Source organism: Patagioenas fasciata, chromosome 27 (assembly GCF_037038585.1).
Source record: "Patagioenas fasciata isolate bPatFas1 chromosome 27, bPatFas1.hap1, whole genome shotgun sequence".
Classification (NCBI taxonomy): Eukaryota; Metazoa; Chordata; class Aves; order Columbiformes; family Columbidae; genus Patagioenas; species Patagioenas fasciata.
In genome coordinates, this window is record NC_092546.1 from 2,781,462 (window position 1) to 2,804,209 (window position 22,748).

The 22,748-nt window shown below is 50.9% G+C and overlaps 1 protein-coding gene across 3 annotated transcripts in view; it reads left to right on the forward strand.

Annotated features, from left to right (window-relative positions):
* LOC136113431 (fibrillin-2-like) overlaps nt 1-22,748 on the forward strand; it is a 96,526-nt gene that overhangs the window by 45,326 nt on the left and 28,452 nt on the right. For all 3 annotated transcript variants that reach the window (XM_065858607.2, XM_065858605.2, XM_065858606.2), the window contains exons 9-22: nt 5,587-5,712; nt 11,861-12,013; nt 12,669-12,866; nt 13,507-13,650; nt 14,651-14,770; nt 16,103-16,228; nt 16,686-16,808; nt 17,503-17,778; nt 18,242-18,295; nt 19,612-19,737; nt 20,118-20,243; nt 21,071-21,190; nt 22,185-22,322; nt 22,405-22,455. In XM_065858607.2, coding sequence (XP_065714679.1) covers nt 5,587-5,712; nt 11,861-12,013; nt 12,669-12,866; nt 13,507-13,650; nt 14,651-14,770; nt 16,103-16,228; nt 16,686-16,808; nt 17,503-17,778; nt 18,242-18,295; nt 19,612-19,737; nt 20,118-20,243; nt 21,071-21,190; nt 22,185-22,322; nt 22,405-22,455 — 1,881 coding nt within the window. The remainder of the gene's footprint in view (nt 1-5,586; nt 5,713-11,860; nt 12,014-12,668; nt 12,867-13,506; nt 13,651-14,650; nt 14,771-16,102; nt 16,229-16,685; nt 16,809-17,502; nt 17,779-18,241; nt 18,296-19,611; nt 19,738-20,117; nt 20,244-21,070; nt 21,191-22,184; nt 22,323-22,404; nt 22,456-22,748) is intronic.

The following is a 22,748-nucleotide window of genomic DNA, read 5'->3' on the forward strand; positions in this document are numbered from 1 at the left end:
CAGTTTCCTTTCACTCTCCTTCCTGGATGGCCATAAAAAGAGACATCTCCAGCATCCTCAGTGTCTGTTCCATCACTTATCTTGCCTCAGTTGCTAAGGAGACCACCAAAAGAGGATGCTTTCCTTTGCTGTGATTTACTGACCTATGGGTCCTTCTGTGGGAATGACATAAACATGAGGCTTGCTCTAAACTGGTTGTTTTCGACGTCTTGTTTCCCAGACGTGAATCACCAGCGTGTCCCCACCAGGCAGTCGGGAGGTGAAGGGGACACCTGATGCTGATACAACACCAAATTCCTGATTTGCTGAAATTATCTGTACTGCCAAAGTTGCTGGAATCGGTCCACGTAACCTCCTCACTCAGCCAAGGGTTTTAATCAAAATAATGACCACAAGCAGGTGTGCTCCAAGCCTAAAACCTCGGAGCTGCAGGAGTTCTCTTGTTGAGTGTGTTTGCACTAACTTTATAGCTGGTGAAAGGAGGGATTTCTCAGCTTGCGCTGACACCATCTTACTGTAGGAAAAGGAGACGGTTTCCTCTTGTTTTCAGATGCCTTATCCAAGCCTAGCATCCAGGAAATACTAAAACTAGATTAAATGTGGATGTTAAATTCTTCCCTAATTCCCAGGAGCTTGTATTTTTCGCTCAGAAGAGGGAGTGAAGTCAGCAGATGGGATTGCGTTTGAGCCAAAGGTCAGAGCTCGTGTCACTGTGTCTGCTGATTAATGACGTCTCCCTCATTAACACAGCAGCATGTACCACTAATCTTCCCTGGGCTGTTTATTGGTGGGAATAGGCAGGAGTAGAGATAATGTTGTTTGTTTCCCATAGTGATAGTTATCTCTTAACACAAATGGCACCTGGTGTTCAGGCTCCGTTTTCAGTCCCTGAATCCCTGAAGAATGAAGATGCTTTTCTTACGCGAGATCTTCTGTGCTGATAATGGAGGGGCTGCAACTGGATACGCTGGATGAATTTTGGTCAACGCCAGAAGGAAAACGGCGTCCTTTTTCCATCCACAACACACAAAAACGTGCGCACGACATCGTGTTTGGATTTGGACCTAAATATCCTCCACGTCCACGGTTGCTGCATTCCTCAGTTATTTCTGCAGCTCATCTCTAGTGAATGTGACACTTTCAAATAGTGGCTTATTTTATGCCCTTGTTCGTTGTAATCTGAGGGGAGCTTGAGGGATCAAGAGTTCCTGAGCTTGGAGCTGTGCAACATATAATGAGAAATTCCTGGCACAAATAGTTGCCTGCTCACTGTCTGCAAGATCCACGAAACGCAGCGGTGGGGAGGGATGGATCGAGGGTAGCGAAGGGGAAGGCTGCAAACATAACCAGCTTTGCAAATGCCAAAGGATTTTTGCGTTTATATCGTGTTTGTGTGAAAAGATGAGCAAGGAGGGCAGATGTTGTTGGCTTAGGGCTAAATCGACAGCTAATACGCTTGTTTTACGGGGGGACTGGAAAACCGCAGGATCCGCTGGGGTTTGCAGGGGGATGAGAAGTGTGTGAGCAGCAAAAGAAGGGCGGTTTTATACCCAGCTGACTTCTTGGCACTGCTGGAAGACACGAATTGTTGAGGAGGACACAAGAAAGCGCTCCCGGCAATCACAGTGCGAAACGAAGAAAGGAAACATCAAAGCTGAAATCAGACGCGTTTTCCTGCTACAAAGACCTTTATCAATAAATCTTAGAGGGCCGACGGTTGTTACACAGAGTGGCATTATCCAAGAAGCAACCATAAGAATTACGCTTAAGGGAACAATTCCACGGTGTGTTCTTAAGGGTGGAATCACCGGCTGGATAAAGCTTTTCTTTCCATAATTCTAGTGGTTCTCTGCCAATAGTTTAACTTATTTTTCTTAATAGCCCTTTCTCTACTGCGTAACAAAGCGCTAAGCCAGCTCCGTTATCAGTGAAGTACGTAATGCCAGTATCTCACCCAGGATGCTTTCCAGTGCCCCAAAAGGAATAAGTGTCTCACATCCAAAATTGTTTCAGGATGATAACATACAAGATGAAAAGGACATGGAAATCACCAGGCAAGGGAGTGAAAGGCAGCGCAGGCTTTGTGCAACAAGCTCCGCTCAGATCTGTCTGGGGTAGATCCTTGTTGAGACTTTGGCATCTCCAGGAGATTCTGCCAAGAGAGAAAATATCGTTTAATTATGAATCTCAACTCTTTTTATTCACCTCTTTGTACTTAGCATTTACAGGGTGGCATATTAGATAGTACTTATGTCCCTACAGGCTGGTCTTTTGTCACCACCGCACAAAATCCCTAATTTTCTATAGAAGACAAGGTTCTTTTTCTATTCAGTTGAATCTCCTACATGTTTCTGAATTGGGAGGAGCTTTCCTGCGTTTTCCATGAGCGAAGCGGGTAGTCTGGCCCACTTTCCTCACAAATGGAACACGATAGCCGTTTTATTAGCGTGTTTTCAGCTTGCTTACAAAACGTCCACAGAAGAGCCCATTGTTTGCATGCATTAAAAGCTCATTTCCATGGATTTGGTGTGGTTTGGAGGGTTCCGTTCCCCTCCTCTGTGGTTTCTTTGTGCTCGCTGGAAGGGCAGGCCCGGGCGGCCGATGAGGCCTGACCTCTGCTACTTGACACACAGAGATTTTCTCCATCAATCCCTGTGTTTTCTTTAATAGATGGAAAGGTTGGGGTTTCAACATGTCTGTGGGCACCCATTTCGGATGGGCTTTGCAGGCAACTCTCTCTTCCCGAAGCTCTTGTAGCCTTTGGCTTCCAGTGTTTTCAGCCTTAGCGATCAGGCCAACTCCAACCCAGCGAGCTGGAGACCAGGTCCAAAATCAACGTTTGCATTGAATTCTGCCATTGTCTGAAGAGCAGAGCTCACAGAATATTGCTTTAATTTTTAACAGAGAGTTGGAAAAGTTGTGAAGTAGCCAGGTTGGAGTTGGAAGAGTTCCCTACCCGGGGCTGGTGTTAATGAGAGGTGTACAAACCCGTCCCGCTGTGTCCAGCTCTCCGTGGGCTTCAGCTCTGAATGAATCAAAACTACGAGACGCTTTACAAAGAGAAAATAAAGGCGGCAAATGCGGTGGGGAGGAACTGAAACAACAACAGAACGCAGAGCTCGGTTTCTCAAAGTACAGGATGTGCGAGGAGTCTTGAGAAATTCTGGCTTTATTTTCCCCGTTTCTCGGGTTGTGAACGCTGCTCTTGTCTGAGCCGCGATTTTCAAGGGGAAAAAAAAGCTGAAATTTGATTTAACCTTTTGAATTAACTCTGTTTTTCCTTAAGAATGGAATGCAGTTGCTGCCCCCACGAATTGTCTGCTTTTTCTTGGATGACTCAGGCTACGTCCCGAGTATGGGAGATGCCTGCCCGTCAGCTGGCCTCCAGACCTCCGATACAACAAACCAGGAGAGCTGTGCACAAGTTTTAAGCTCTTATATCTAATAGCACAACCAGCTTTTGCTTCATAAAGCTCTTTCCCTTCCAGTGCTCTGCAAATTGTAACCAAACACAGGCCTGTAATTAAAGGACAGGGCAGGCTGTAGTGATAAAATCTCTTTTGGCTGCAGGGGCCCAGGTGGGGGAAGTGTTTTCTGGAGATTTGCATTGCTGCCTGTGGAGGTTTCCAGTCCTGTCTGTCTGCTGTGGGGGCTCTGGGCATCAAAGCAGCTTTGCAAGGACAGAGGCGACAGCTCTGCTGCTTGCAAAAGGCGGCTCGAATCTTCGGCTAGCTGAAAGCTGGATTTCAGAGCTCCTAAGAAGCCAGAAATGCGTCTTCCCATCTTGATAGATGAGCATATAACCTGCCCTGCGCACTTGAGCTTAATTTTGTGCACGTTGAAATCGAGATTTCACTTGTTCCTTCAGGAATTGTTTGTAACAGGTTGTGCGAGCGAGGAGGAGAGACTGGAGATTATTTCGGTCTCGATCAGTACCGTAAGCCTTACTTCAAAATGGAGCTCAGCTCATTTCAACATGTACATTGTCAGGGTCTGTCGCTGAGCTTTCTGGCCAACCTGGGCCAGGGTCTCACCATCTTCAGTGTCAAAAATTCCTTCTTTATGTCTAGTCTGAATCTCTCCATCCCAGGCCTTGGAGAACTAGCCATATCTCTGGGTAGGTAGGCCAAAGATTATTTAAGATTGGTGTAAGTCTGTCTGCTTCATTCCATTCTGCATTTATAACGTTTCAGCTTCGGTTTTCACCTTCTCTTTTGGGGACTGCAGAGCACTGTGCTCTCAACACCATCCTGTGCATTTCTCCCCTCCATCTGCAGGGCTGCACTAGCATCGCCAGCCACTGCATGGCACTGTGCGATTGCACTCACACATCTCCTTCCTAACTCCAGTTTTTCTCAGTTTCACACTGGGTACACACAGCCCACACCTGTTTGTTACAGAAATGTCTCCGACCTGCCCTTGCAGCTCATTTCCATCATCACAGCCAGGTCTGCGGGTCCCAGCACAGATTTCTCTTGGTCCCAATGGGTGGGTTCATGTGCCTCTTTCCCATGGCTGTGTGCTGCCTGCACCTCTGCATTCTCATTCATGTTTACAGATATAGAAAGGGTGGGTGTCAGGAGGATGGAGCCAGGCTCTTCTGGGTGACAACCAGTGACAGGACAAGGGGCAATGGGTGCAAACTGGAACACAGGAGGTTCCACTGAAATTTGAGAAGAAACTTGTTGGGGGTGAGGATGGCAGAGCCTGGCCCAGGCTGCCCAGGGAGGTTGTGGAGTCTCCTTCTCTGCAGACATTCAAACCCGCCTGGACCCCTTCCTGTGGAACCTCAGCTGGGTGTTCCTGCTCCATGGGGGGATTGCACTGGATGAGCTTTCCAGGTCCCTTCCAACCCCTCACATTCTGGGATTCTGCTGGATGAGCTCTCCCCAAGTCATCCTCCATCCCTGCTCCCAGATGAGAGGCCTGTGCTGTTCTGCATTTTTTTGTTGTCTTTCAGATTAGTTTTTGCCCTGCAGCAGCTCCAACCCCCACACATGCTAATGCCATCAAACCGTGCTGTTCACATTGGAAAAATCCCCTCGGAGGAGCAGAGTTTGACCAGTTCCTTTTCATTACTTTCCTGCCAGCCCCAGGCAATTGCAGTATAAAAATTTCCTTATCCATTCACAGCAGCATGATAGATTTAAAACACAATAAATAAAGGTATAAAGAAATAATTTATTTTACCAATTGCCAAGACTTTTTTTGCCATTGTACAAACTATCTGGCAAATATTCCTTCTGCCTTTTACCAGCACCTGGACCATGACCACCAACCAGCTGCTTTGGGTGGATTAATTAGAGGTTGGATTTTAATTCCATCTCAGTTTCTGAAACAGATTTCAGTTGGTAATAGAAACAAAACCTGCAACCCTGCACCCAGAGTCCTGAGAGCCAAGTGCCCACACACAGGTCGCTTGATTCATTGCTCAGAGCTGAATTACGGCCTCAAGTGTCCCATCACAACCTGTAACACCAGCTGCTGTCCCCTGAGATCCCAAATCTGATCCCAGACCCACACTGCAGGTAGGAGAGGAGATGCTTCGCATGGAGACAAAAACACTGTTGTTTTTCTATTTCCTAGATGTGGATGAGTGTGGCGCGATCTCCGGTGTGTGTGACGGCGGCGAATGCACCAACACCGCGGGCAGCTACGTGTGCACCTGTCCACGCGGCTTCATGACCAGCCCCGATGGATCGCGCTGCATTGGTAAGGAACTATACAGATCTCAGGACCACATCAACAAAGATGCTGAAGGGAGTGGAGCATCTCCCGTGTGAGGAGAGGCTGAGGGAGCTGGGGCTCTGGAGCTGGAGAAGAGGAGACTGAGGGGGGACTCATTCCTGGGGATCAAGATGGAAAGGGGCAGTGTCAGGAGGATGGAGCCAGGCTCTTCTGGGTGACAACCAGTGATAGGACAAGGGGTTCAAACTGGAAAACGGGAGGTTCCACTGAAATTTGAGAAGAAACTTGTTTGGGGTGAGGGTGTCAGAGCCTGGCCCAGGCTGCCCAGGGAGGCTGTGGAGTCTCCTTCTCTGCAGACATTCAAACCCGCCTGGACCCCTTCCTGTGGAACCTCAGCTGGGTGTTCCTGCTCCATGGGGGGATTGCACTGGATGAGCTTTCCAGGTCCCTTCAGCCCCTGACATTCTGGATTGCTCCTGCAATAGCTGGAAAATGCTCTTTTGTGTGTGCTGTCCTTTCACACGCAGTGGCTGCTGCCATCTGTCCCAGTCACAGGTTTTGATGTGGTTGCAGTTCAGAGCTTCCTCCATCTCTGTAACTTGGACTGCAGGTGCCTCAGTGCTTGAAATGTTTGACAAGGGACATGAGGACATGAGGAGGAGGACTGGGGTGGAAGGTGTCTGGCTGGGGTTGCAATGTGTTTGAGGAAGGATCAGAGAATCACAGAATGGTTTGTGTTGAAGGGACCTTCCCAGCTCCCCCAGTGCCACCCCTGCCATGACAGGGACATCTTCACCAGCTCAGGTTGCTCAGAGCCCCGTCCAGCCTGGCCTGGGATGTCTCCAGGGATGGTTCAGCCACCACCTCTCTGGCCAAGGTTTCAGTGTAAATTCCCCATCCTGCAGACTGAAGGGCTCGATGGGGCTGCTGGGTGCCGCTCCACTGGCTCCGTCCCTGTTCACCCCACGCTCAGGGTGTCTGTATTTCCAAAACTTCCCCAAACTGGCATCACTCCAGACAAGCTTCCCCCAGGCTGCCAAGCTCTCCTGTTCCAGACTACAGAGCCTGGAGTGAATCTTGCATGTTTAACACATCAAAATTCCTTTTCAAGCCTTGTAAATATTTGATGGTCCGTTTCTCTTTGTTACAGACAACAGTTTCTGTGATAAATAGATCAGCTTTCTGTTTACTTGCTCTCAGTGGGGTCACTTCACTTTTGTCAGAATGAATCCCAGGGTTTGTCTGCTTGTTTGGAAAGTTCATTCACTTTTAGAAAGGCAAATATGCAAGGATTTGTAAAGAGAAACTACAACAGAAAAGGCAAAGATCATTGTTAGTGCAACGGGAAATGTCAGGTACAGCTTTCTGTTGGGAGTCCTGGAAATTAAGACAGAAAAAACCCCCAAACATTTCCAAATTCTTTTATATCCGTAGAACCTGGACTGAAAATTAATCATGTTCTAGTTCCGGAAAGAAAAATGTTGTAAAGTATAACATACGAGTCACCGTGTTTGGGAATCTGATAGAGTTTAATGAGAATGAAATTCTTTTCCTCGCTGTTTCCCAGACCCAGAGGGTGTGACGCCTGTCGGATGAGTCATATGGACATTTCCCCACTTTCCTTGAAACCAAGTGCTTCGAGAAACGAGCACCAAATAAAATTAGAAAGCCTACATTTAAAAATAGTCCGAAGCTTAGTTAGCTGCAGTGGGCTATGACTGCATCTGAACTCAATACATCATGCTCCAGCCATTTCCCTGAGCTCATATATTCTGCTCGTGTGCTGTCACATTTTGGGACAGACAATATTTTCTCTGGCAAAACGCACCGTTACCATCGGGGTGTTGCTGCCCCGGGATCCGTATTTTGCAACCTCCGCTTCTATCGTTTGAGGGGGTTTTAGCGCATCTTTTGAGAGCGCGGGGTAGTTTATACCCGCGATTTACATCCTGTGACATAAATCAAACAAATAGTTCGGAAAACTGAGAATTAGTAAATAATGCGGCCACCCCTAAAGCACAAACAGCATCGGGAGAGAGCAGAAGAGATTGTCACTGCCACCTCTCAGATGTTTAGGCTGGAAATGACCACAGTGTCTCATATATCACGGGGCACCGGCACTGCGTATGTGGTAACTTTATGGTGGCAGCCGTGATATATTCCCATCCCTTTTCCCTCCCTTTTTACTAAAGTAAACACCTTTTTATTGCATTTGAATAATCTCCTGTAGTTTTTGCAGCTGAAACAGCAAGACACTGAGCTTGAGCTGATCCCAAATCTCATTAGCTGCTTGCAAACAGCAGCGTAGCTGGAGAAAGTCAGTCATAGCTTGAAACGAACATTTATTCATTTATTAAATGATTCAACCACCTGTGCTTGACACAAAGAATCCAGCTCCACACATTTTCATATAACAGTTCCATTCATTTTCGCTTGTAAAAGGCAGGCTCGGGGTTTCGCAGGCAGCACAAGGATCTGCTCCAGCAGCCTGCAAGCTTTTTGTAAGTTATTTTCCATTATGATGGGTTGGTTTTCAAGAACAGCTTAGAAGAATAATTTTCAAATGAGAAAAATGGCCTTTTAGATGCATTTCCAGACATGCACATGATGTTCCCGTGTTCATTACAAGTCAGCGCTCCTGCACTTCGCTTTCTTTGCTCTTTTTCCTGATAGTGCAGCAAAGCTCTGAGAGATTTGGGGTTTATCTCTTCTTGGGCAAAATCAGCAGATTTACTGCCTAACGATCCAGGTTGGGCCAGATCTTGCTTATCATTGCAAATCCTGGGCTCAGAGAAGGCTGTGAGGGTGTTACTGAGGACATCACCTGCTTGGAGAAACCTTTTGTCCAGGAAGGGAAAGAGCAAGGGGAAAAAGGAAATAGGAGGAGACAACATTTCTGAGGGCAAGAAATGACAGAAGGGATGGGGTGTGAGGGTCAGAGGCTCAAAAGAGATCGATAAGGAGCTCGGGAGGGATGTTGAGCTCTGCCTGGACATCTCCAGGAGCCAGACGGTGTAGAAAGGCTCTGTAGTGTGAACCTGTATAAGAACACAGACTGGGTCATTCAGTCCAGATTTGTAAAGCGTTTCCTGCTGGAGACAACCAGATTTTATCAGATCATTTCAGGGATGCGTCTATACCTTGACCTTACAACAGCTGAACTGGGAGGTGGATGTGGGGAAGAATGAACAGCCAGGGGCTGAATTTATTTAGAGCACTTGCCAGCAATGAAACCGTCCTGCAAGAACACCCAGAGCTGCCCTGTTTTCACCGTGGTGGGTCAACAGGAGCGTTGGTGGCCAAGATGTGCGGTGGACATCACACTTTGGTGAGACCTGTCCCTAGAGGGATGCTTTGTGCCTTTGGTTTGGCGTGGCTCTTCACCGAGACAGATGCTGCCATCTAATCTTACCCAGGCAAGAATGAAATAGGTCAGTTTTTCAGAACCAGAGAACACATGATGGCATCGTTGGTCCAGACTAAGTGTCCCCACCACAGTATGAGGTTCCTTTCGCACCCTTTTTCTTTGCAAGCCCAACACCATTGGGCATCTTGGGTGGGAGAAAGACCTTTGGCTCCATGATGCTGTGTTGCAGATCCATTCTGAGCTGTTAATAATAGCCCTCAGGTCTTTTGTAGTCAGAGCCTTTTGCAAACAATAATTTGTTTGGGTTTGGTCACTCGAGTTTCTCAGTGACAAGACACAGAGTGAGAGGAATCCTCACCCCTCCAAGCTCTCCCCTGAGAAGCGGTGCCAGCACTTTCTATCCCCCCATCTCTCCCTGCCCCACCACCAAATAAACAAACCAGGTTTTCATCAGGTTGCAAACTGCAAAATCACTCCCAGGTGCACTTCAGGTCTTGGACACCTTGCACACATTCCAGAGAGGAAGTCGTAGAATCATTTTGGTTAGAAAAGACCCTCAGGATCATCAAGTACAACCGTTAACCTGACGCAGAGATGAGCTGTGCTGGATTGCCACTCTGGGGTGCAGGTGCTGGTGTGGGGCTGCTCCTGCCATCGGGACACACACCCCAGGACATCCCGGCCCAGCCAGGAGGGGCAGATTCTGCCCGAGCCCAGCAGGAGGGTCCAGCCTGGAGTCGCTCCTGTCCCGCTATCACAGGCAGACCAAACTCCATCCCTTGTGCTCCCGCTCCTGGCTGGACCTCATAAAGCATCTCAGAATCAGAGATTCCGACAGACCTGCACCTCTGTCCCCACCTCTGCGCGCTGTCTGATCTCACGGGGAATTTTACCTCCTTCCTCGCCTGCAGCGTTATCTGATTTACTGAGGTTATTGTGCAGACCTGTTCCCTTAACAGCTGCAGAGGAAGGCGGAACAAAACCACAGCGGCTTTGTGCTCGCACCTCCAGCGTGTGGGTGGTCGTGCAGGAGGTCACAGAGGGACCGCAGGGACCCGCCGTTCTTTCCATCCACCCCTCTCTCTGCCCAAGGCAGCTCCAGATGAGTTTTCAATTAGTTGTGACCTTCATTTCTGAGTGAGATTATTACAAACTGCAGCAAAGACAGCTGAATTTAATAAACATTTGTCCAGATGAATACGGGCTGGACCGTTCCCTCCCTTACACAAACTGCTGTGACCTCCCTGCCTTGTCAAACTTGTCAGCACTTGTCTGCAGGGAAGGAGGTTGGGTGCTCCAAATCGCTCTTTGTCCCTGTATCACAGCTTTTGGGACAGCGAGCATCCCACAGGAGAAGAGAAGGAGCTGGGTGGGATCCGTCCTCTCTAATGGCCGAAGGGTTTATTCCGAGCTACCACCCTCAGATCTAGAATTTCACTTAGGCTCGGCCCTAAGCCCTCACTTAGCTAAACACCCATCAAGGGTTTGAGGTAGGGGTTTTCCAAATAGCCCCTGCTCTCCTGCCCTGGCTTGTTCAGAGAGCAGGGCTTGGGGTGACCTGAACACCCATGTGGCTTGGACTTCATTAGGATTAGGAGCTAATCCATCGTTGCATTCAGTCCCCTCATTCAGGTTTCCCTTCTCCTGGTCTGCCTTTCTTTCTGCAAGTCCCTTGGTGGAGAAAGTTTCCTAAAAGGGACTAATTCCTGCCGAACTCGGTGCTGTGGAAAGGCGGAAAGGGCGTATCTGGGAAAAGACCTGCTGGTTTAGTCGCCCTGGCTTTAGACGGGGTCACTGTCCTCTGCAGGTCGCTGAGCTGTGATTAGAGAAGAAAGGTAACCACAGCCCACAGATCAAACAGCCCCATGCAATTAATTTCAATTATATTTCAGGAAAGTGTCAGCCTGCTGGCTAATGTCAGTCTAGAGGCACAGATGACAAATCAGACTAGACTTTCCCCCTCATTAATTTACTTGAGAAACAAGAACAGGAGATGAATGAGTGGAAGATTCCAGGTTTTCCTAGAGGACTTGGTGCCAGATGGAGCTTGCTAGACATGAGAAAGACCCTCAGTCTCCTGGGCCTTGTCCAGAAGCCACACACACCGAACGCCGGTGCCAGGCTTGGTGTCTGTGGCTTTGGCCAGGCTCATAGGCTTTGACCACCATCCAGGGCTCATTCTCCAGTCCAGGGTGTGGGAACTAACTCAGGACCTGAAACAGCATCCACTGGGAATGGGAGCGATCCGGCTGGGGATGCGGAATTGCGAACAGCTCCATTTGCTTGGTGGGAGATGCTGGGACCACTGGGACCTGGTGGGGAATGCTGGGACATGGGAAGGCTGGGACATGGGACATTTGCCATTGAATCAATTCTGGGAAGGAGAGTCAGGTCCTTGCCGGGTTTGAGATGTGCAGGACTGCACTGGACAGTGGTGGCTGTGGAAAGGTCATAGAATCATAGAATATTTTGTGTGGAAGGGACCTTCCCAGCTCATCCCCTCCAACCCCTGCCATGAGCAGGGACATCTTCACCAGCTCAGGTTGCTCAGAGCCCCGTCCAGCCTGGCCTGGGATGTCTCCAGGGATGGTTCATCCACCACCTCTCTGGCAACCTGGGCCAGTATTTTACCCTGAATCTCCCCTCCTTTAATTCTATGATTCTATGATCTGGGAGGATGAGGCAGAACAGGAGGTCAGACTGGGTCACTGGAAGGGGAAACCATTGGGAACAGCCGGTGAGGACCTGAGCAGGAGTACGGCAATAAGACGTTATGGATGCATCTCCTTCTCTCCCTCTCCACAGACCAGCGTATCGGGACGTGTTTCTCGGCTCTGATCGGCGGGCGCTGCGCCGGGGACCTCCCTGGCCAGTACACCAAGATGCAGTGCTGCTGCGACTCCGGGCGCTGCTGGGCCATCGCCCAGACCCCGGAGATGTGTCCTGTCCGCGGCTCTGGTAAGTGTGACACAAAGGACCTCTCCTCTGCACGCTGCTTGGTGGCTCCCATGGCCCAGGGGGTGCCCCAGGCTTGCACAGACGTGGAAAATCATCAACATTAACACCCAGAGAAAGGTCACACGGGGATGCTGGCTCTCCTACGTGGGTCTCAGCTGAAGTTGAGCCAGATGAGTTCAGCCAAGGCAAGAATTTATCCCTTTCCTCCTACCTCTTCAGCTCGCTTTGGCTCGTGCTGTCGCTGAACCTCGGGGCCAAACGAGGGTGAGCCCGGGAGGCCTTGAGGAGGCCCAGCACTGTAGATCGATCCTTCTGCCTGTCTTCTTCCATTGCCAGCTCTGAACAGGGCAGAGCTTTAGTGTCTAGCACCCTCCTGTGTCCTGTCCTTCCTGCATGAAGGGAGCCCACAGTGCCAGCTGACCCCCACACACCGAGAAGCTGTTGCCAATCACCCTGGCAAGCTCTGTCTCATCATCTGCTCCAGCCCAGAGGGTGTTAAAACCCTCCTCGCCCATCTGTCCTTTTCCCATCAGCACCCACCCTCTTTTCTCCCCATCAATCCGTCTCCATCCCTCTGTTCTCTGCATTCTGGCAGAAGCAGGAGAGGGATCCAGGCGCTCTTGGAAAAAGCGCTAAGGCAGCTGTTTTGTTTCAGATGAGTACCGCAGGCTTTGCATCGAAGGACTCCCAGTCGTGCCAGGGTTCCCTGGGAGCTTTCCAGGAATTCCTGGATTCGGGCCCAATGGTGTTGGGCCGGGACTCAACGGGCCTGGAGGCATCGGACCAAATGGGGCAAATGGACAAGGCGGGATCCCAGGTCTCCCTGGAATGGGCCCAGGAAGTTCAAGCATTGGTAATTAAAATGACTTTCTTACTGTGCTGACCCGATTTGGCTGCCTGTCTCAGAACACAGGCAGCGCGTCTGCCTGCGTGCTGGCCCGCTCCTCCGAGCCCTGCACACACGAGCAGAGCGCCTGTGCTCCACGCCAGCTACGAGGTTTATTTTGACACGGGGGGAGCGGTGGGATGTGACACTAACACTGTGCAGGATGCTGAGCCCAGAAGCAGATCAAACAGCGTCTGCTGGCAGAGCAGGGGAGCCGAGGCTGGCTCCGGTGCAGAATATCTATCTAATTACCAAATAGGAACGAAGCTTTCATGTCACCACCTTGCTCTCTGCCTCCCCTAGACAAAACTGTTTCTCCCACCACCTTACACACCCCTCTCGTGTGCATCCCTGCTAAGGGCTGGAGCCTGTGATCATGCGCTGGGTGTCAATAAATATTGATTTCACCTGGCTTTTGAGAGGCGGTGCCACCGTGTGCATGTCAGTGGGGTAGGGCCAGGTACCACAGCGACTTCAGAGGCAGCTGAGTCTGCAGCCCCATGTGTGCAGGGCACAGAACATCACTGGTTTATTACCCACCCTGCTCCCTGGGGACCATCAGGGGGAGCTGCAATCCGGTCCCTGATGTTGTCTCCGTGCTTTCCAGGAACCGCCACTTTGAATCAGACCATCGACATCTGCAAGCACTTCACTAACCTCTGCTTGAACGGCCGCTGCATCCCCACCCCGTCCAGCTACCGCTGCGAGTGCAACATGGGCTACAAGCAGGATGTGCGCGGAGAGTGCATTGGTGAGTAAAGTATTAGTAACTGGAGTATAGGTAACTGGAGTAATTAGTAATTGGAGATTCCTTACCAAGAGGTACTGCAGCGCCAAATTGCCATCCAGCCAGTTTCTCCAGACAAGTTTGCTGCCTACGTTTGCTCACATTTGCAACATCTCTATGAAACTGGTGAACCCTCCAGATTATCCTCCCCTCCTACTATTCCCTGTAGAGTCCAATGATACTGCAACAACGCAACTTAGAACCACCAAAAGAGACTGTATGTCACTGAGAGCAATGTTAAAAAGAACCTGGAGCACAGGTGGTGGTCTCCTCTGCCCTCCCAATTGGGGTTCCAATTTAACATGTGAATGACTGGCTGCACACTTGGTGTCTCACCACCTTCAGCATCAACAATTTCTTCCTCATGTCCAGCCTGAATCTCCCTCCTTTAGTTTAAAACCATCACCCCTTGTCCTATCGCAACAGGCCCTGCTCTAAAGTCTGTCCCCATCTTTCTTATTGGCCCCTTTTAAGTACAGAAAGGTTGCAATAAGGTCTCCCCAGAATCTTATCTTCCCTTCCCTTCCCTTCCCTTCCCTTCCCTTCCCTTCCCTTCCCTTCCCTTCCCTTCCCTTCCCTTCCCTTCCCTTCCCTTCCCTTCCCTTCCCTTCCCTTCCCTTCCCTTCCCTTCCCTGCCCTGCCCTGCCCTGCCCTGCCCTGCCCTGCCCTTCCCCTCCCCTCCCTTCCCCTCCCCTCCCCTCCCCTCCCCTTCCCCTCCCCTCCCCTTCCCCTCCCCTCCCCTTCCCCTCCCCTCCCCTCCCCTCCCCTCCCCTTCCCTCCCCTCCCCTTCCCCTCCCCTCCCCTCCCCTCCCCTCCCCTCCCCTCCCCTCCCCTCCCCTCCCCTCCCCTCCCCTCCCCTCCCCTCCCCTCCCCTCCCCTCCCCTTCCCTCCCCCCCTTGTTTCCTGTCCTGGCAGTTTGCTGTGTGTAACAGTGACTCATGCATTTGGGTTTTCCTCCTTGCAGATGTGGATGAATGCTCCAGCAGCCCCTGCGTGCACGGCGACTGCGTGAACACCCCCGGCTCCTACCACTGCAAGTGCCACGAAGGCTTCCAGAGCACCCCCACGAAGCAGGCGTGCATCGGTGAGTGTGCTCCGCATCCTTTTGGGAGGACGCAGGGTGCTGTGATATGGCCAGCGGGTTTATCAGAGACTCAGGTACCAAAGGAAGATGGCTGTAAAGGGAAAACAGAGTGAGGAGTCCCCAGCACAGGTGGGATTTCAGAACAACTTAGATGAATTGCCAAGTGTCCTGCAATCTATCTGGGAGAAGAGGTTTCCTTTACTTTTATCTACGTTAAAATTGGCTAGCAGCAATGAAGGAAATTACAGAGTCCTTTTCAAGAGCAGAGCGCTATTTCAAGATGACAACACTTTGTTTTGAAAAAAGAGGATTTTGAGGAATTTTTATATCAACGTAAGGATTGTGGTTTCTAGCAAGGTTGTTCTGTCACTGTCTTGCAGCAAGATGGTGCTCTAGGTGAGCGACTGCTAAAGAAGAGTGATGGGAAGGTGACATCCCATGTGAACAAGAAGCAAAGGCAAATTTCCCTCTCAGTGCCTGATCTTTGATTTTTTAAAATTTACTTATTTATTTTGCTGTCTGGTGGCTTCTGCTGAAGGGGTTTCCAAAGCACGCCCCCACTTGCCTGACAATGTGAAAGGCTTTTCCTGATTTCCAAACTGAATCTTTTAAGCCGAATTATTTCTGGCCATGAAAAATTGCTTCATCGCTATCTCATTTACAACATTTTCTTACATCTTGGGAAACTGCAACTTGTAAGCCCCCTGTCACTTCTCCCTTCTAGACTAAACAAATGCCATTCTCTCAGTCTCTCATTGATAAGGTTTCCAAGCTTCTCATTGTCCTTGTTTTTATCTTCTCAGCTTCCTCCATTTTCTCTTTATCTTTTCTTGCCAAAATTGGATGTGGTTCTTCGGCTGTGACCTCCCTAGCTGTCAGGACAAGAAACTGGCCCACATGGGTCACACAGCTCTTCTGCTGAGGTTTCCTTCTGTGAAGGGACACCCTGTTGCATCTGTGATTCAGATCCCTTTCTGGCTGCCCTCAAGCTGATTTTTCCATGTTAGGAGAAGTCTCCATGGACTTGAACAGCCCTGGGACAGTTTGAAGTGCAAAGGTGGCCCTAGGGCAGGAGGTTCACAAAGATGTCGTGGAGAGGCTGAGGTCCCAGAGCTCTAACCTCACAAATGTCATTCGTGCTGCCTCCAGAGCAGACAGAAAGCTTTCCCCACATCTTTTCCATCTCCTGAAGTTTGCACAGAGTGTGGTCCTGGAGCAGGGCACACTCTGAGTGTCTCAGAGCACTTGCTTGGTGTTCTCATGCACCAGATTAAGCTGAAACCACTTCTCACTCCACCTGCCACTACTTTCTTCCATTTATTTCCCTGCCAGATATCGATGAGTGCATCATGAACGGAGTGATGTGCAGGAACGGCCGCTGTGTTAACACCGATGGCAGCTTCCAGTGCATCTGCAACGCTGGCTTTGAAATCACCCCCGATGGCAAGAACTGCGTTGGTAAGCTGTTTCCTGATCTGCCATCATCTGTGGCCTCGAAGAGGTTGGGACTGGGCTGCAACTGTGTCCTCCTGGTTGATTAGTCTGTGCTGTACTCCCTTCATCTCGGGTAGACATCTTAAAATGAGAGGAGAGGATACAGTCACACTGAAATAGGAAGGCATTTTTGTAAGGGTGGTAGTGCTGAAGTTTTTGGGGTCCAGGAGCATAAGCAGGACATCCTCCATCACCATGAGAGTTGTTATCTCCAGCAGCAAGTGCCTAAGTCCTGTTACGAGCTGCACCGACCGACCAGGATACCAAGAGCAGCGGGGATGCAGCAGGACAGCTGAGGCTTAGCACCCGCTGCCATAAGGAACAATATGACCATGAAATGGGGGACAGGGAGTTTTGGAGCACAGAAGAGTCTTGCTGCAGCTCTCGGGCTCAGCTCATGTTCTCTGTTTATCCTCCCTAGATCATGACGAATGTGCCACCACCAACATGTGCCTCAACGGGATGTGCATCAACGAGGACGGCAGCTTCAAGTGTATCTGCAAGCCTGGCTTTGTGCTGGCTCCCAACGGGCGGTACTGTGTCGGTGCGTAGCTCCCAAAGCCTGGGCTCTGTCCTCTTCCCAGCCTGCTGTCCATGTTTCTGGAGACTTGAGATGTGTCTGAGGCCAAGGAGAGCTCAGAAAAACCAAAGCTATTACCAGACATCCGCTCTGCCACCAGAAAGCAGCCCCTCTCAGCAGAATGGGCACAAAGGAAAATGTTCTTGCACCTCCACTGCTTTGGAGCAAATTAGAGCTTAAATCCTCTTCCTGAAGGAGGTTAAGTGGGGTTTTTAAGCTCTGTATGGCCAAAGTGAGCTGGCAGTGGTCATCTCCATGGCTTTCCCAGCCTCTAGAGCATGTTCCACTACAGTTTGTGTGCCACCTCCCAAAGCCAGGGAGGTCAGGATGTGAAGGCAGAGTGAAGAAAGGAGGAGAACACAGCATTTCTTTGATACGCCGCTGTGACACAGAGTGAATTCTCTGGACGCTGCCCAGTTAACAGCAGAGACAAAGCTACTCTGAGAAGGGGCTGGGTCTCAGGAGACTGAAGAAGTCCAGATCCCTCTTCCTTCCCTTCCCACAAGGGACAGCAGAGCACACAGGGGATGTGATGCTCTGAGCTGCTCCTCTAGCTCCCTCTTTGTCTCCAGGTCTCCCAGAAAAATAGCCCAAAGCCCCATCTGTGTGTCCTGCTGCCCATGGGTAGGTAACACCTGGTTTGTGCTTCTTCTTTCAGACATCGACGAGTGCGAGACGCCAGGAATCTGCATGAATGGCTGGTGCATTAACACCGAGGGCTCCTTCCGCTGCGAGTGCCTGGGGGGCCTGGCGATCGGGGTGGACGGACGGGTCTGCGTGGACACCCACATGCGCAGCACCTGTTACGGAGGCATTAAAAAGGGCACGTGCGCTCGTCCCTTCCCAGGAGCCGTCACCAAGTCGGAGTGCTGCTGCGCTAACCCAGACCATGGCTTCGGAGAGCCCTGCCAGCCCTGTCCAGCCAAAAACTCTGGTGAGCTTCTCTTCCATCCGAGCTTGCAAAAGGCCAGGAAAGTGTTCAGGGACATCCCGGGGTCCTGGCACGTTCTTCTGAGATGGCCCAAACAGCTTGGCAATGACATGATGAGGTTCTCAGGGACATGGTTTAGTGTCAGTGTTGGGTTTGATGATCTTGAGGGTCTCTTCCAATCAAAGTGATTCTATAGGAAGGCCGTAGGTCGGGGAGAGGGATGCCATACATCAACAAATTTAGGTTGGATCCATGAATCTGATGCTGATCTCACTGCAGGGATTCTCACAGTGCTCGGCTATTAACTGCCAGTATCAGCTCTAAAACAGACGCTTCATAAGTATAAACAGACACTGCTTGGAAGCTCAGAGCTGACATTTTAACAAACAATAATCCAACACTACCCAGAATTAATGTTCCTGTGCATGAACTGTCTAGAAAACCTGATGTTGTGCTTTCTCCACAGCTGAATTCCAGGCTCTCTGCAGCAGTGGCATTGGAATAACAGCTGACGGCAGAGGTATGTGCATCCCGTGTCCCACATCCCAGACAGGCACATCTGATGTCGGTCTCAGCTCTTTAACCGAGTGTGCGTGCGCCCGTGTGACTGTGGGAGCGTGTGCTGTGAGAGACTTGGCACTGCGGAGGTTGTGCGAGAAAATCAGCACATTACACCCATGTACGTGAGAGCTGGTTGTGAGTAAGCGCAGGGCAGCTCGCATAGCCTGGGTGGGTGGGAGTGCGTGCAAGAACCTCTCTCTGTGCTCATGGGTGTCTGTGGGTGGGATGTGAGCTCTGGCGCAGCGGGAGAGGGGATGTGCGTTTCTTTTCTCCTCCCTGAAGCACCACGAGTTAACGTTGAGCAACCATCCCCAAGGGCTGTGCTTTGAATCAAGCGGTTGATTCCTGGCACCCTGCAGGAACTACATTTCTGGGGATGCACATGAGGGGTTTGGCTTCCCTCCCTGCTTTGATGGGAATGAAGAGCGTGACCAATTGCATCCTCTTGCTTGTTTGCCCTCCAGCTTCTTTGGTTTCGGGAGAGAAGGGTTCGCGGTCTCCCAGGGAGGTGATAAGCGCGTGTTGGGATGTGTTGCCAAGGGGCTGCTTTGAATTCAACGGCCGCACGAGAGGTCAGGCCAGCGGCTGCGCTGCCAGCCCTGGGCAGTGCTTGGATCAGCAGGGAGAGCACAAAGCAGCCAGACAGCTCCAGCCTTGCAAAGCTTGCTAAATGGGAACGAGCCAGAGGCAAAAACCCTGGTGGCTTCTTGGGCTTCGTTCCAGGGCACCGTGTCTTGGCCGAAGTCAGTCTCAGGCTAACGATAAGATGCTTTCTAGCAAGAAGCAAATGTCAGACGTGCTCTGGTCGGCCCATCGCTGCCCGCAACCCGGGCTCTGTGCACTCAGTGCTCTCCAGGGCTGCGTTTCTCTGGGGGTGTAACTGAACTCCAGCTACATGGAGACAAAGGCCAACAGTGTCTGGGAAGCCCTGGCCTGGGCGGGAGGTTTAGATTGCATGTATTAGGAACAATTTCTTCCTGGAAAGGGCTGTCGGGCTTTGGAACAGGCTACCCAGGGCAGAGCTGGAGTCACCATCCCTGGAGGGTTGGACAGACGGACATGAGGTTCTCAGGACATGGGGCAGTGCCAGGGGTGGATTATGGTTGGACTCGATGATCTTGAGGGGCTTTTCCAACCAAAACCATTCTATGATTTCTGCTGAGGGGTGCCCCAGCTGGCTCTTGACACCAAGGAGCAATAAAGAATTAGGAGGTAGAAGTTTTCTGTGTTTGTGTTTGCTGTGGCCCATCTCATTTTACTTCTTTCTCTGTGCAGACATCAACGAATGTGCCCTCAACCCAGACATCTGCCCCAATGGCATGTGTGAGAACCTGCGTGGGAGCTACCGCTGTATCTGCAACCTGGGCTACGAGTCAGATCCCACGGGCAAGAACTGCGTGGGTGAGTTCAGGGGAGAGGGTGGCACACACAGCACGGAGCGCGAACACAACGTGTGAGGCTGGGAGCCACATGCAGACCTGGAAAGGGCTGTGGGGCATTGGAACAGGCTGCCCAGGGCAGTGCTGGAGTCACCATCCCTGGAGGGCTGGACAGACGGACATGAGGTTCTCAGGACATGGGGCAGGGACAGGAGTGGGGGAATGGTTGGACTTGATGATCTTGAGAGTCTTTTCCAACCAAAATGATTCTATGAAGAGCACAAGGTGCTATCCAAGGAACTACTCATATGAATTAACATCCATGCCAGAGGTCGGTAGGGCTGGCAGAGTAGAAGGGTGGACGCTGGTAGTGTAGCTCAAACCCCATCTCTCTGCTCACAGACGTCGATGAATGCACCGTCAACCGTTTGCTGTGTGACAACGGACTGTGCCGCAACACACCCGGCAGCTACACCTGCACCTGCCCCAAGGGCTTTGTCTTCAGGACGGAGACAGATACCTGTGAAGGTAACGTGACTCTGAAGGCAAAGGAGAACATCTTCACAAGGTGTTAAGCATGAGATATTGCTCAAGGTCCCTCCTGAAAGGGAGCTCAAGGTCTAACGTGTCTTTTGTTCACTTTTGACCGCAGTGGTTTGAACTGGAGTAGGTCCAGGCTTTGGGTTTGTGGGTTTGGGGTTTTTCTTTTTCCTAGGCAGAAATTTCACAGCTCATTCAAAATGGTGGCCATCCTAACCCAGAACATCTGGGCTTTTCAGTGCCTGAAAACCAGGACAATTTCCTCTAGGCCCCGAAAATTTTAGCTAAAACCTGACCAAAATTGCACGTTTTGGGGATTTGATTGCAAGCTTAGAGTTTGGAGTGGGGGAAATTGTTTCCCGACCACAAAATCCTCAAACATTTGAGAACTGGTACTTTGCACGTAAGTGTCTGTTTGGAGAAAAAAAGGGATTTTCTGTAAAGAAGGTGAAAAACGGCACACATCTGGTTCAGACAGGTACGTGAAGGCCAAATCCAATGCGATGACTGCTCCTGTCTTAGCCAGGAGCAACCCTGAGCAAGTCCATCATTCCCCAGTAGTCCCACCAACCAGCCTCAATCCCTCTGTTCTCTCAATCCTGAAGAAGGTCAGTGATTTCATGGTCTCTGCTGTCAGTGCCCACCCCGTTCAGATGGTGCACGCTTGAGCTGTACATGCTGGACACTTGTGGCCTGGCCTGATGATGCTCTGAACAGCTGAAAAACTCTTTTCTTCATGTTCTTTGCTTCTCATCTCCCCCAGAAAACTGGGTCCCGTGACACTCAGGACAGTGATGTTCCCTTTCTTCCTGCAGATATCAATGAGTGCACCTCAAACCCTTGTGTGAATGGCGTCTGCAGGAACAACGCTGGCTCCTTTGCTTGCGAGTGCTCCCCGGGCAGCAAGCTGGACCCCAGTGGCACCATCTGCGTGGGTGAGAATGTGACCCTCTGATACCAACTGTTCTGATACCAGCAGTGCTCATCATCACCCCTTGTTGGTCATCTGAAGCGTGTCCTGTGCTCCTGGTTTGGGGATGGTGATCCTTTGCGACCTCTCTTTCTCAACTAGTGTTTCTGTAACAATTAACACCTCTCTTAATGATCTAGGAAGCCCAAAAACCTGCATATTCAGGCAGTGCTCTGAGCAGCCTGTGTCAGACACAGAAATCCCCAAGTGTGCTGCAGGAAGACAAAGCACAGACATGGGCTCCCAGGGGATGCTGGTGGGTTCTCATCCACCAGATGGGTTTGTGATGTGCCGACATTAAGGTACGTCAGTATGAAGCAGATCCCTCTCAACAAGATGACAAGTCCCTGCTTCCCAGTCCTAGATGTTCAGGACCTTGCAAAGCATCACAGTGATAGCTGTAGAGAAAGGAGGTTGTAGCGTGGAGGGTGTTGGTCTCTTCTCCCAAATAACAAGGGACAGGATGAGAGGAAAGGGCCTCAAGTTGCGCCAGGGGGGGTTGAGGTTGGATCTGGGGAACAATTTCTTCCCCAAAGGGCTGTGGGGCATTGGAACAGGCTGCCCAGGGCAGTGCTGGAGTCACCATCCCTGGAGGGTTGGACAGACGGACATGAGGTTCTCAGGACATGGGGCGGTGCCAGGGGTGGGTTAACGGTTGAACTCCATGATTTCAAGGGTCTTTTCCAACCAAAATAATTCTGTGATTCAATTGTATCACAGAAATACTGCTGCACAGCTCAGCAGTGGGACAAGGCTGTGGGGAGCAGCACGGTTGTGTCCGCGTTGCAAAGCACTTGGCCCCACAGCCTAAAAGACAATTGACACCAGAGAGCAACAGTCACATCGCAGCCCAGGGACAGTTTCTCCGAGCTGCTTCTCATGGCAACCTGGCTTGCATAGAGCTGGGAAGCTCCGTCAAGGATCACCTCTTCGCTCACACCTTGACTTTGCCCCTACAGACAGCATGAAGGGGACCTGCTGGCTGAACATCCAGGATGGACGTTGCGAGGTGAACATCAACGGGGCCACACTGAAATCGGAGTGCTGTGCCACACTGGGGGCCGCGTGGGGCAGCCCCTGCGAGCGCTGCGAGATCGGTGAGGCTCTGCTCGGCGCAGGGGTTGGGAAGGCAGGAGGCAGCCCATTTATTTGCTGACATTCCTCTGTTTTGTCTTCCAGATACTGCCTGTCCCCGGGGATATGCTAGGATGAAGGGGGTCACGTGTGAAGGTAAAGTGCTGCAGGATGCAGAAGGCTTTGTTTTTTTTGAATTGGGAACGTGGTCATTGTCTATTTGTTGCCGTCCTGCATCTTTGAGTCTTGGGCGGGGGGATCTACACGTCCTGGCACTTTGTTGGACTCTCTCCAGTATGTCCTCTCTCTCATACTGGAGAGCCCAGAATTGGACACATCACTCCAGCTGTGGCCCCACCAGCGCAGAGCAGAGGGGAAGGATCCCATCAGGCTTACTGGCCTCACTCCTCCTAACGCAGCCCAGGATCCCATCAGCCTTTTTTGCAGCA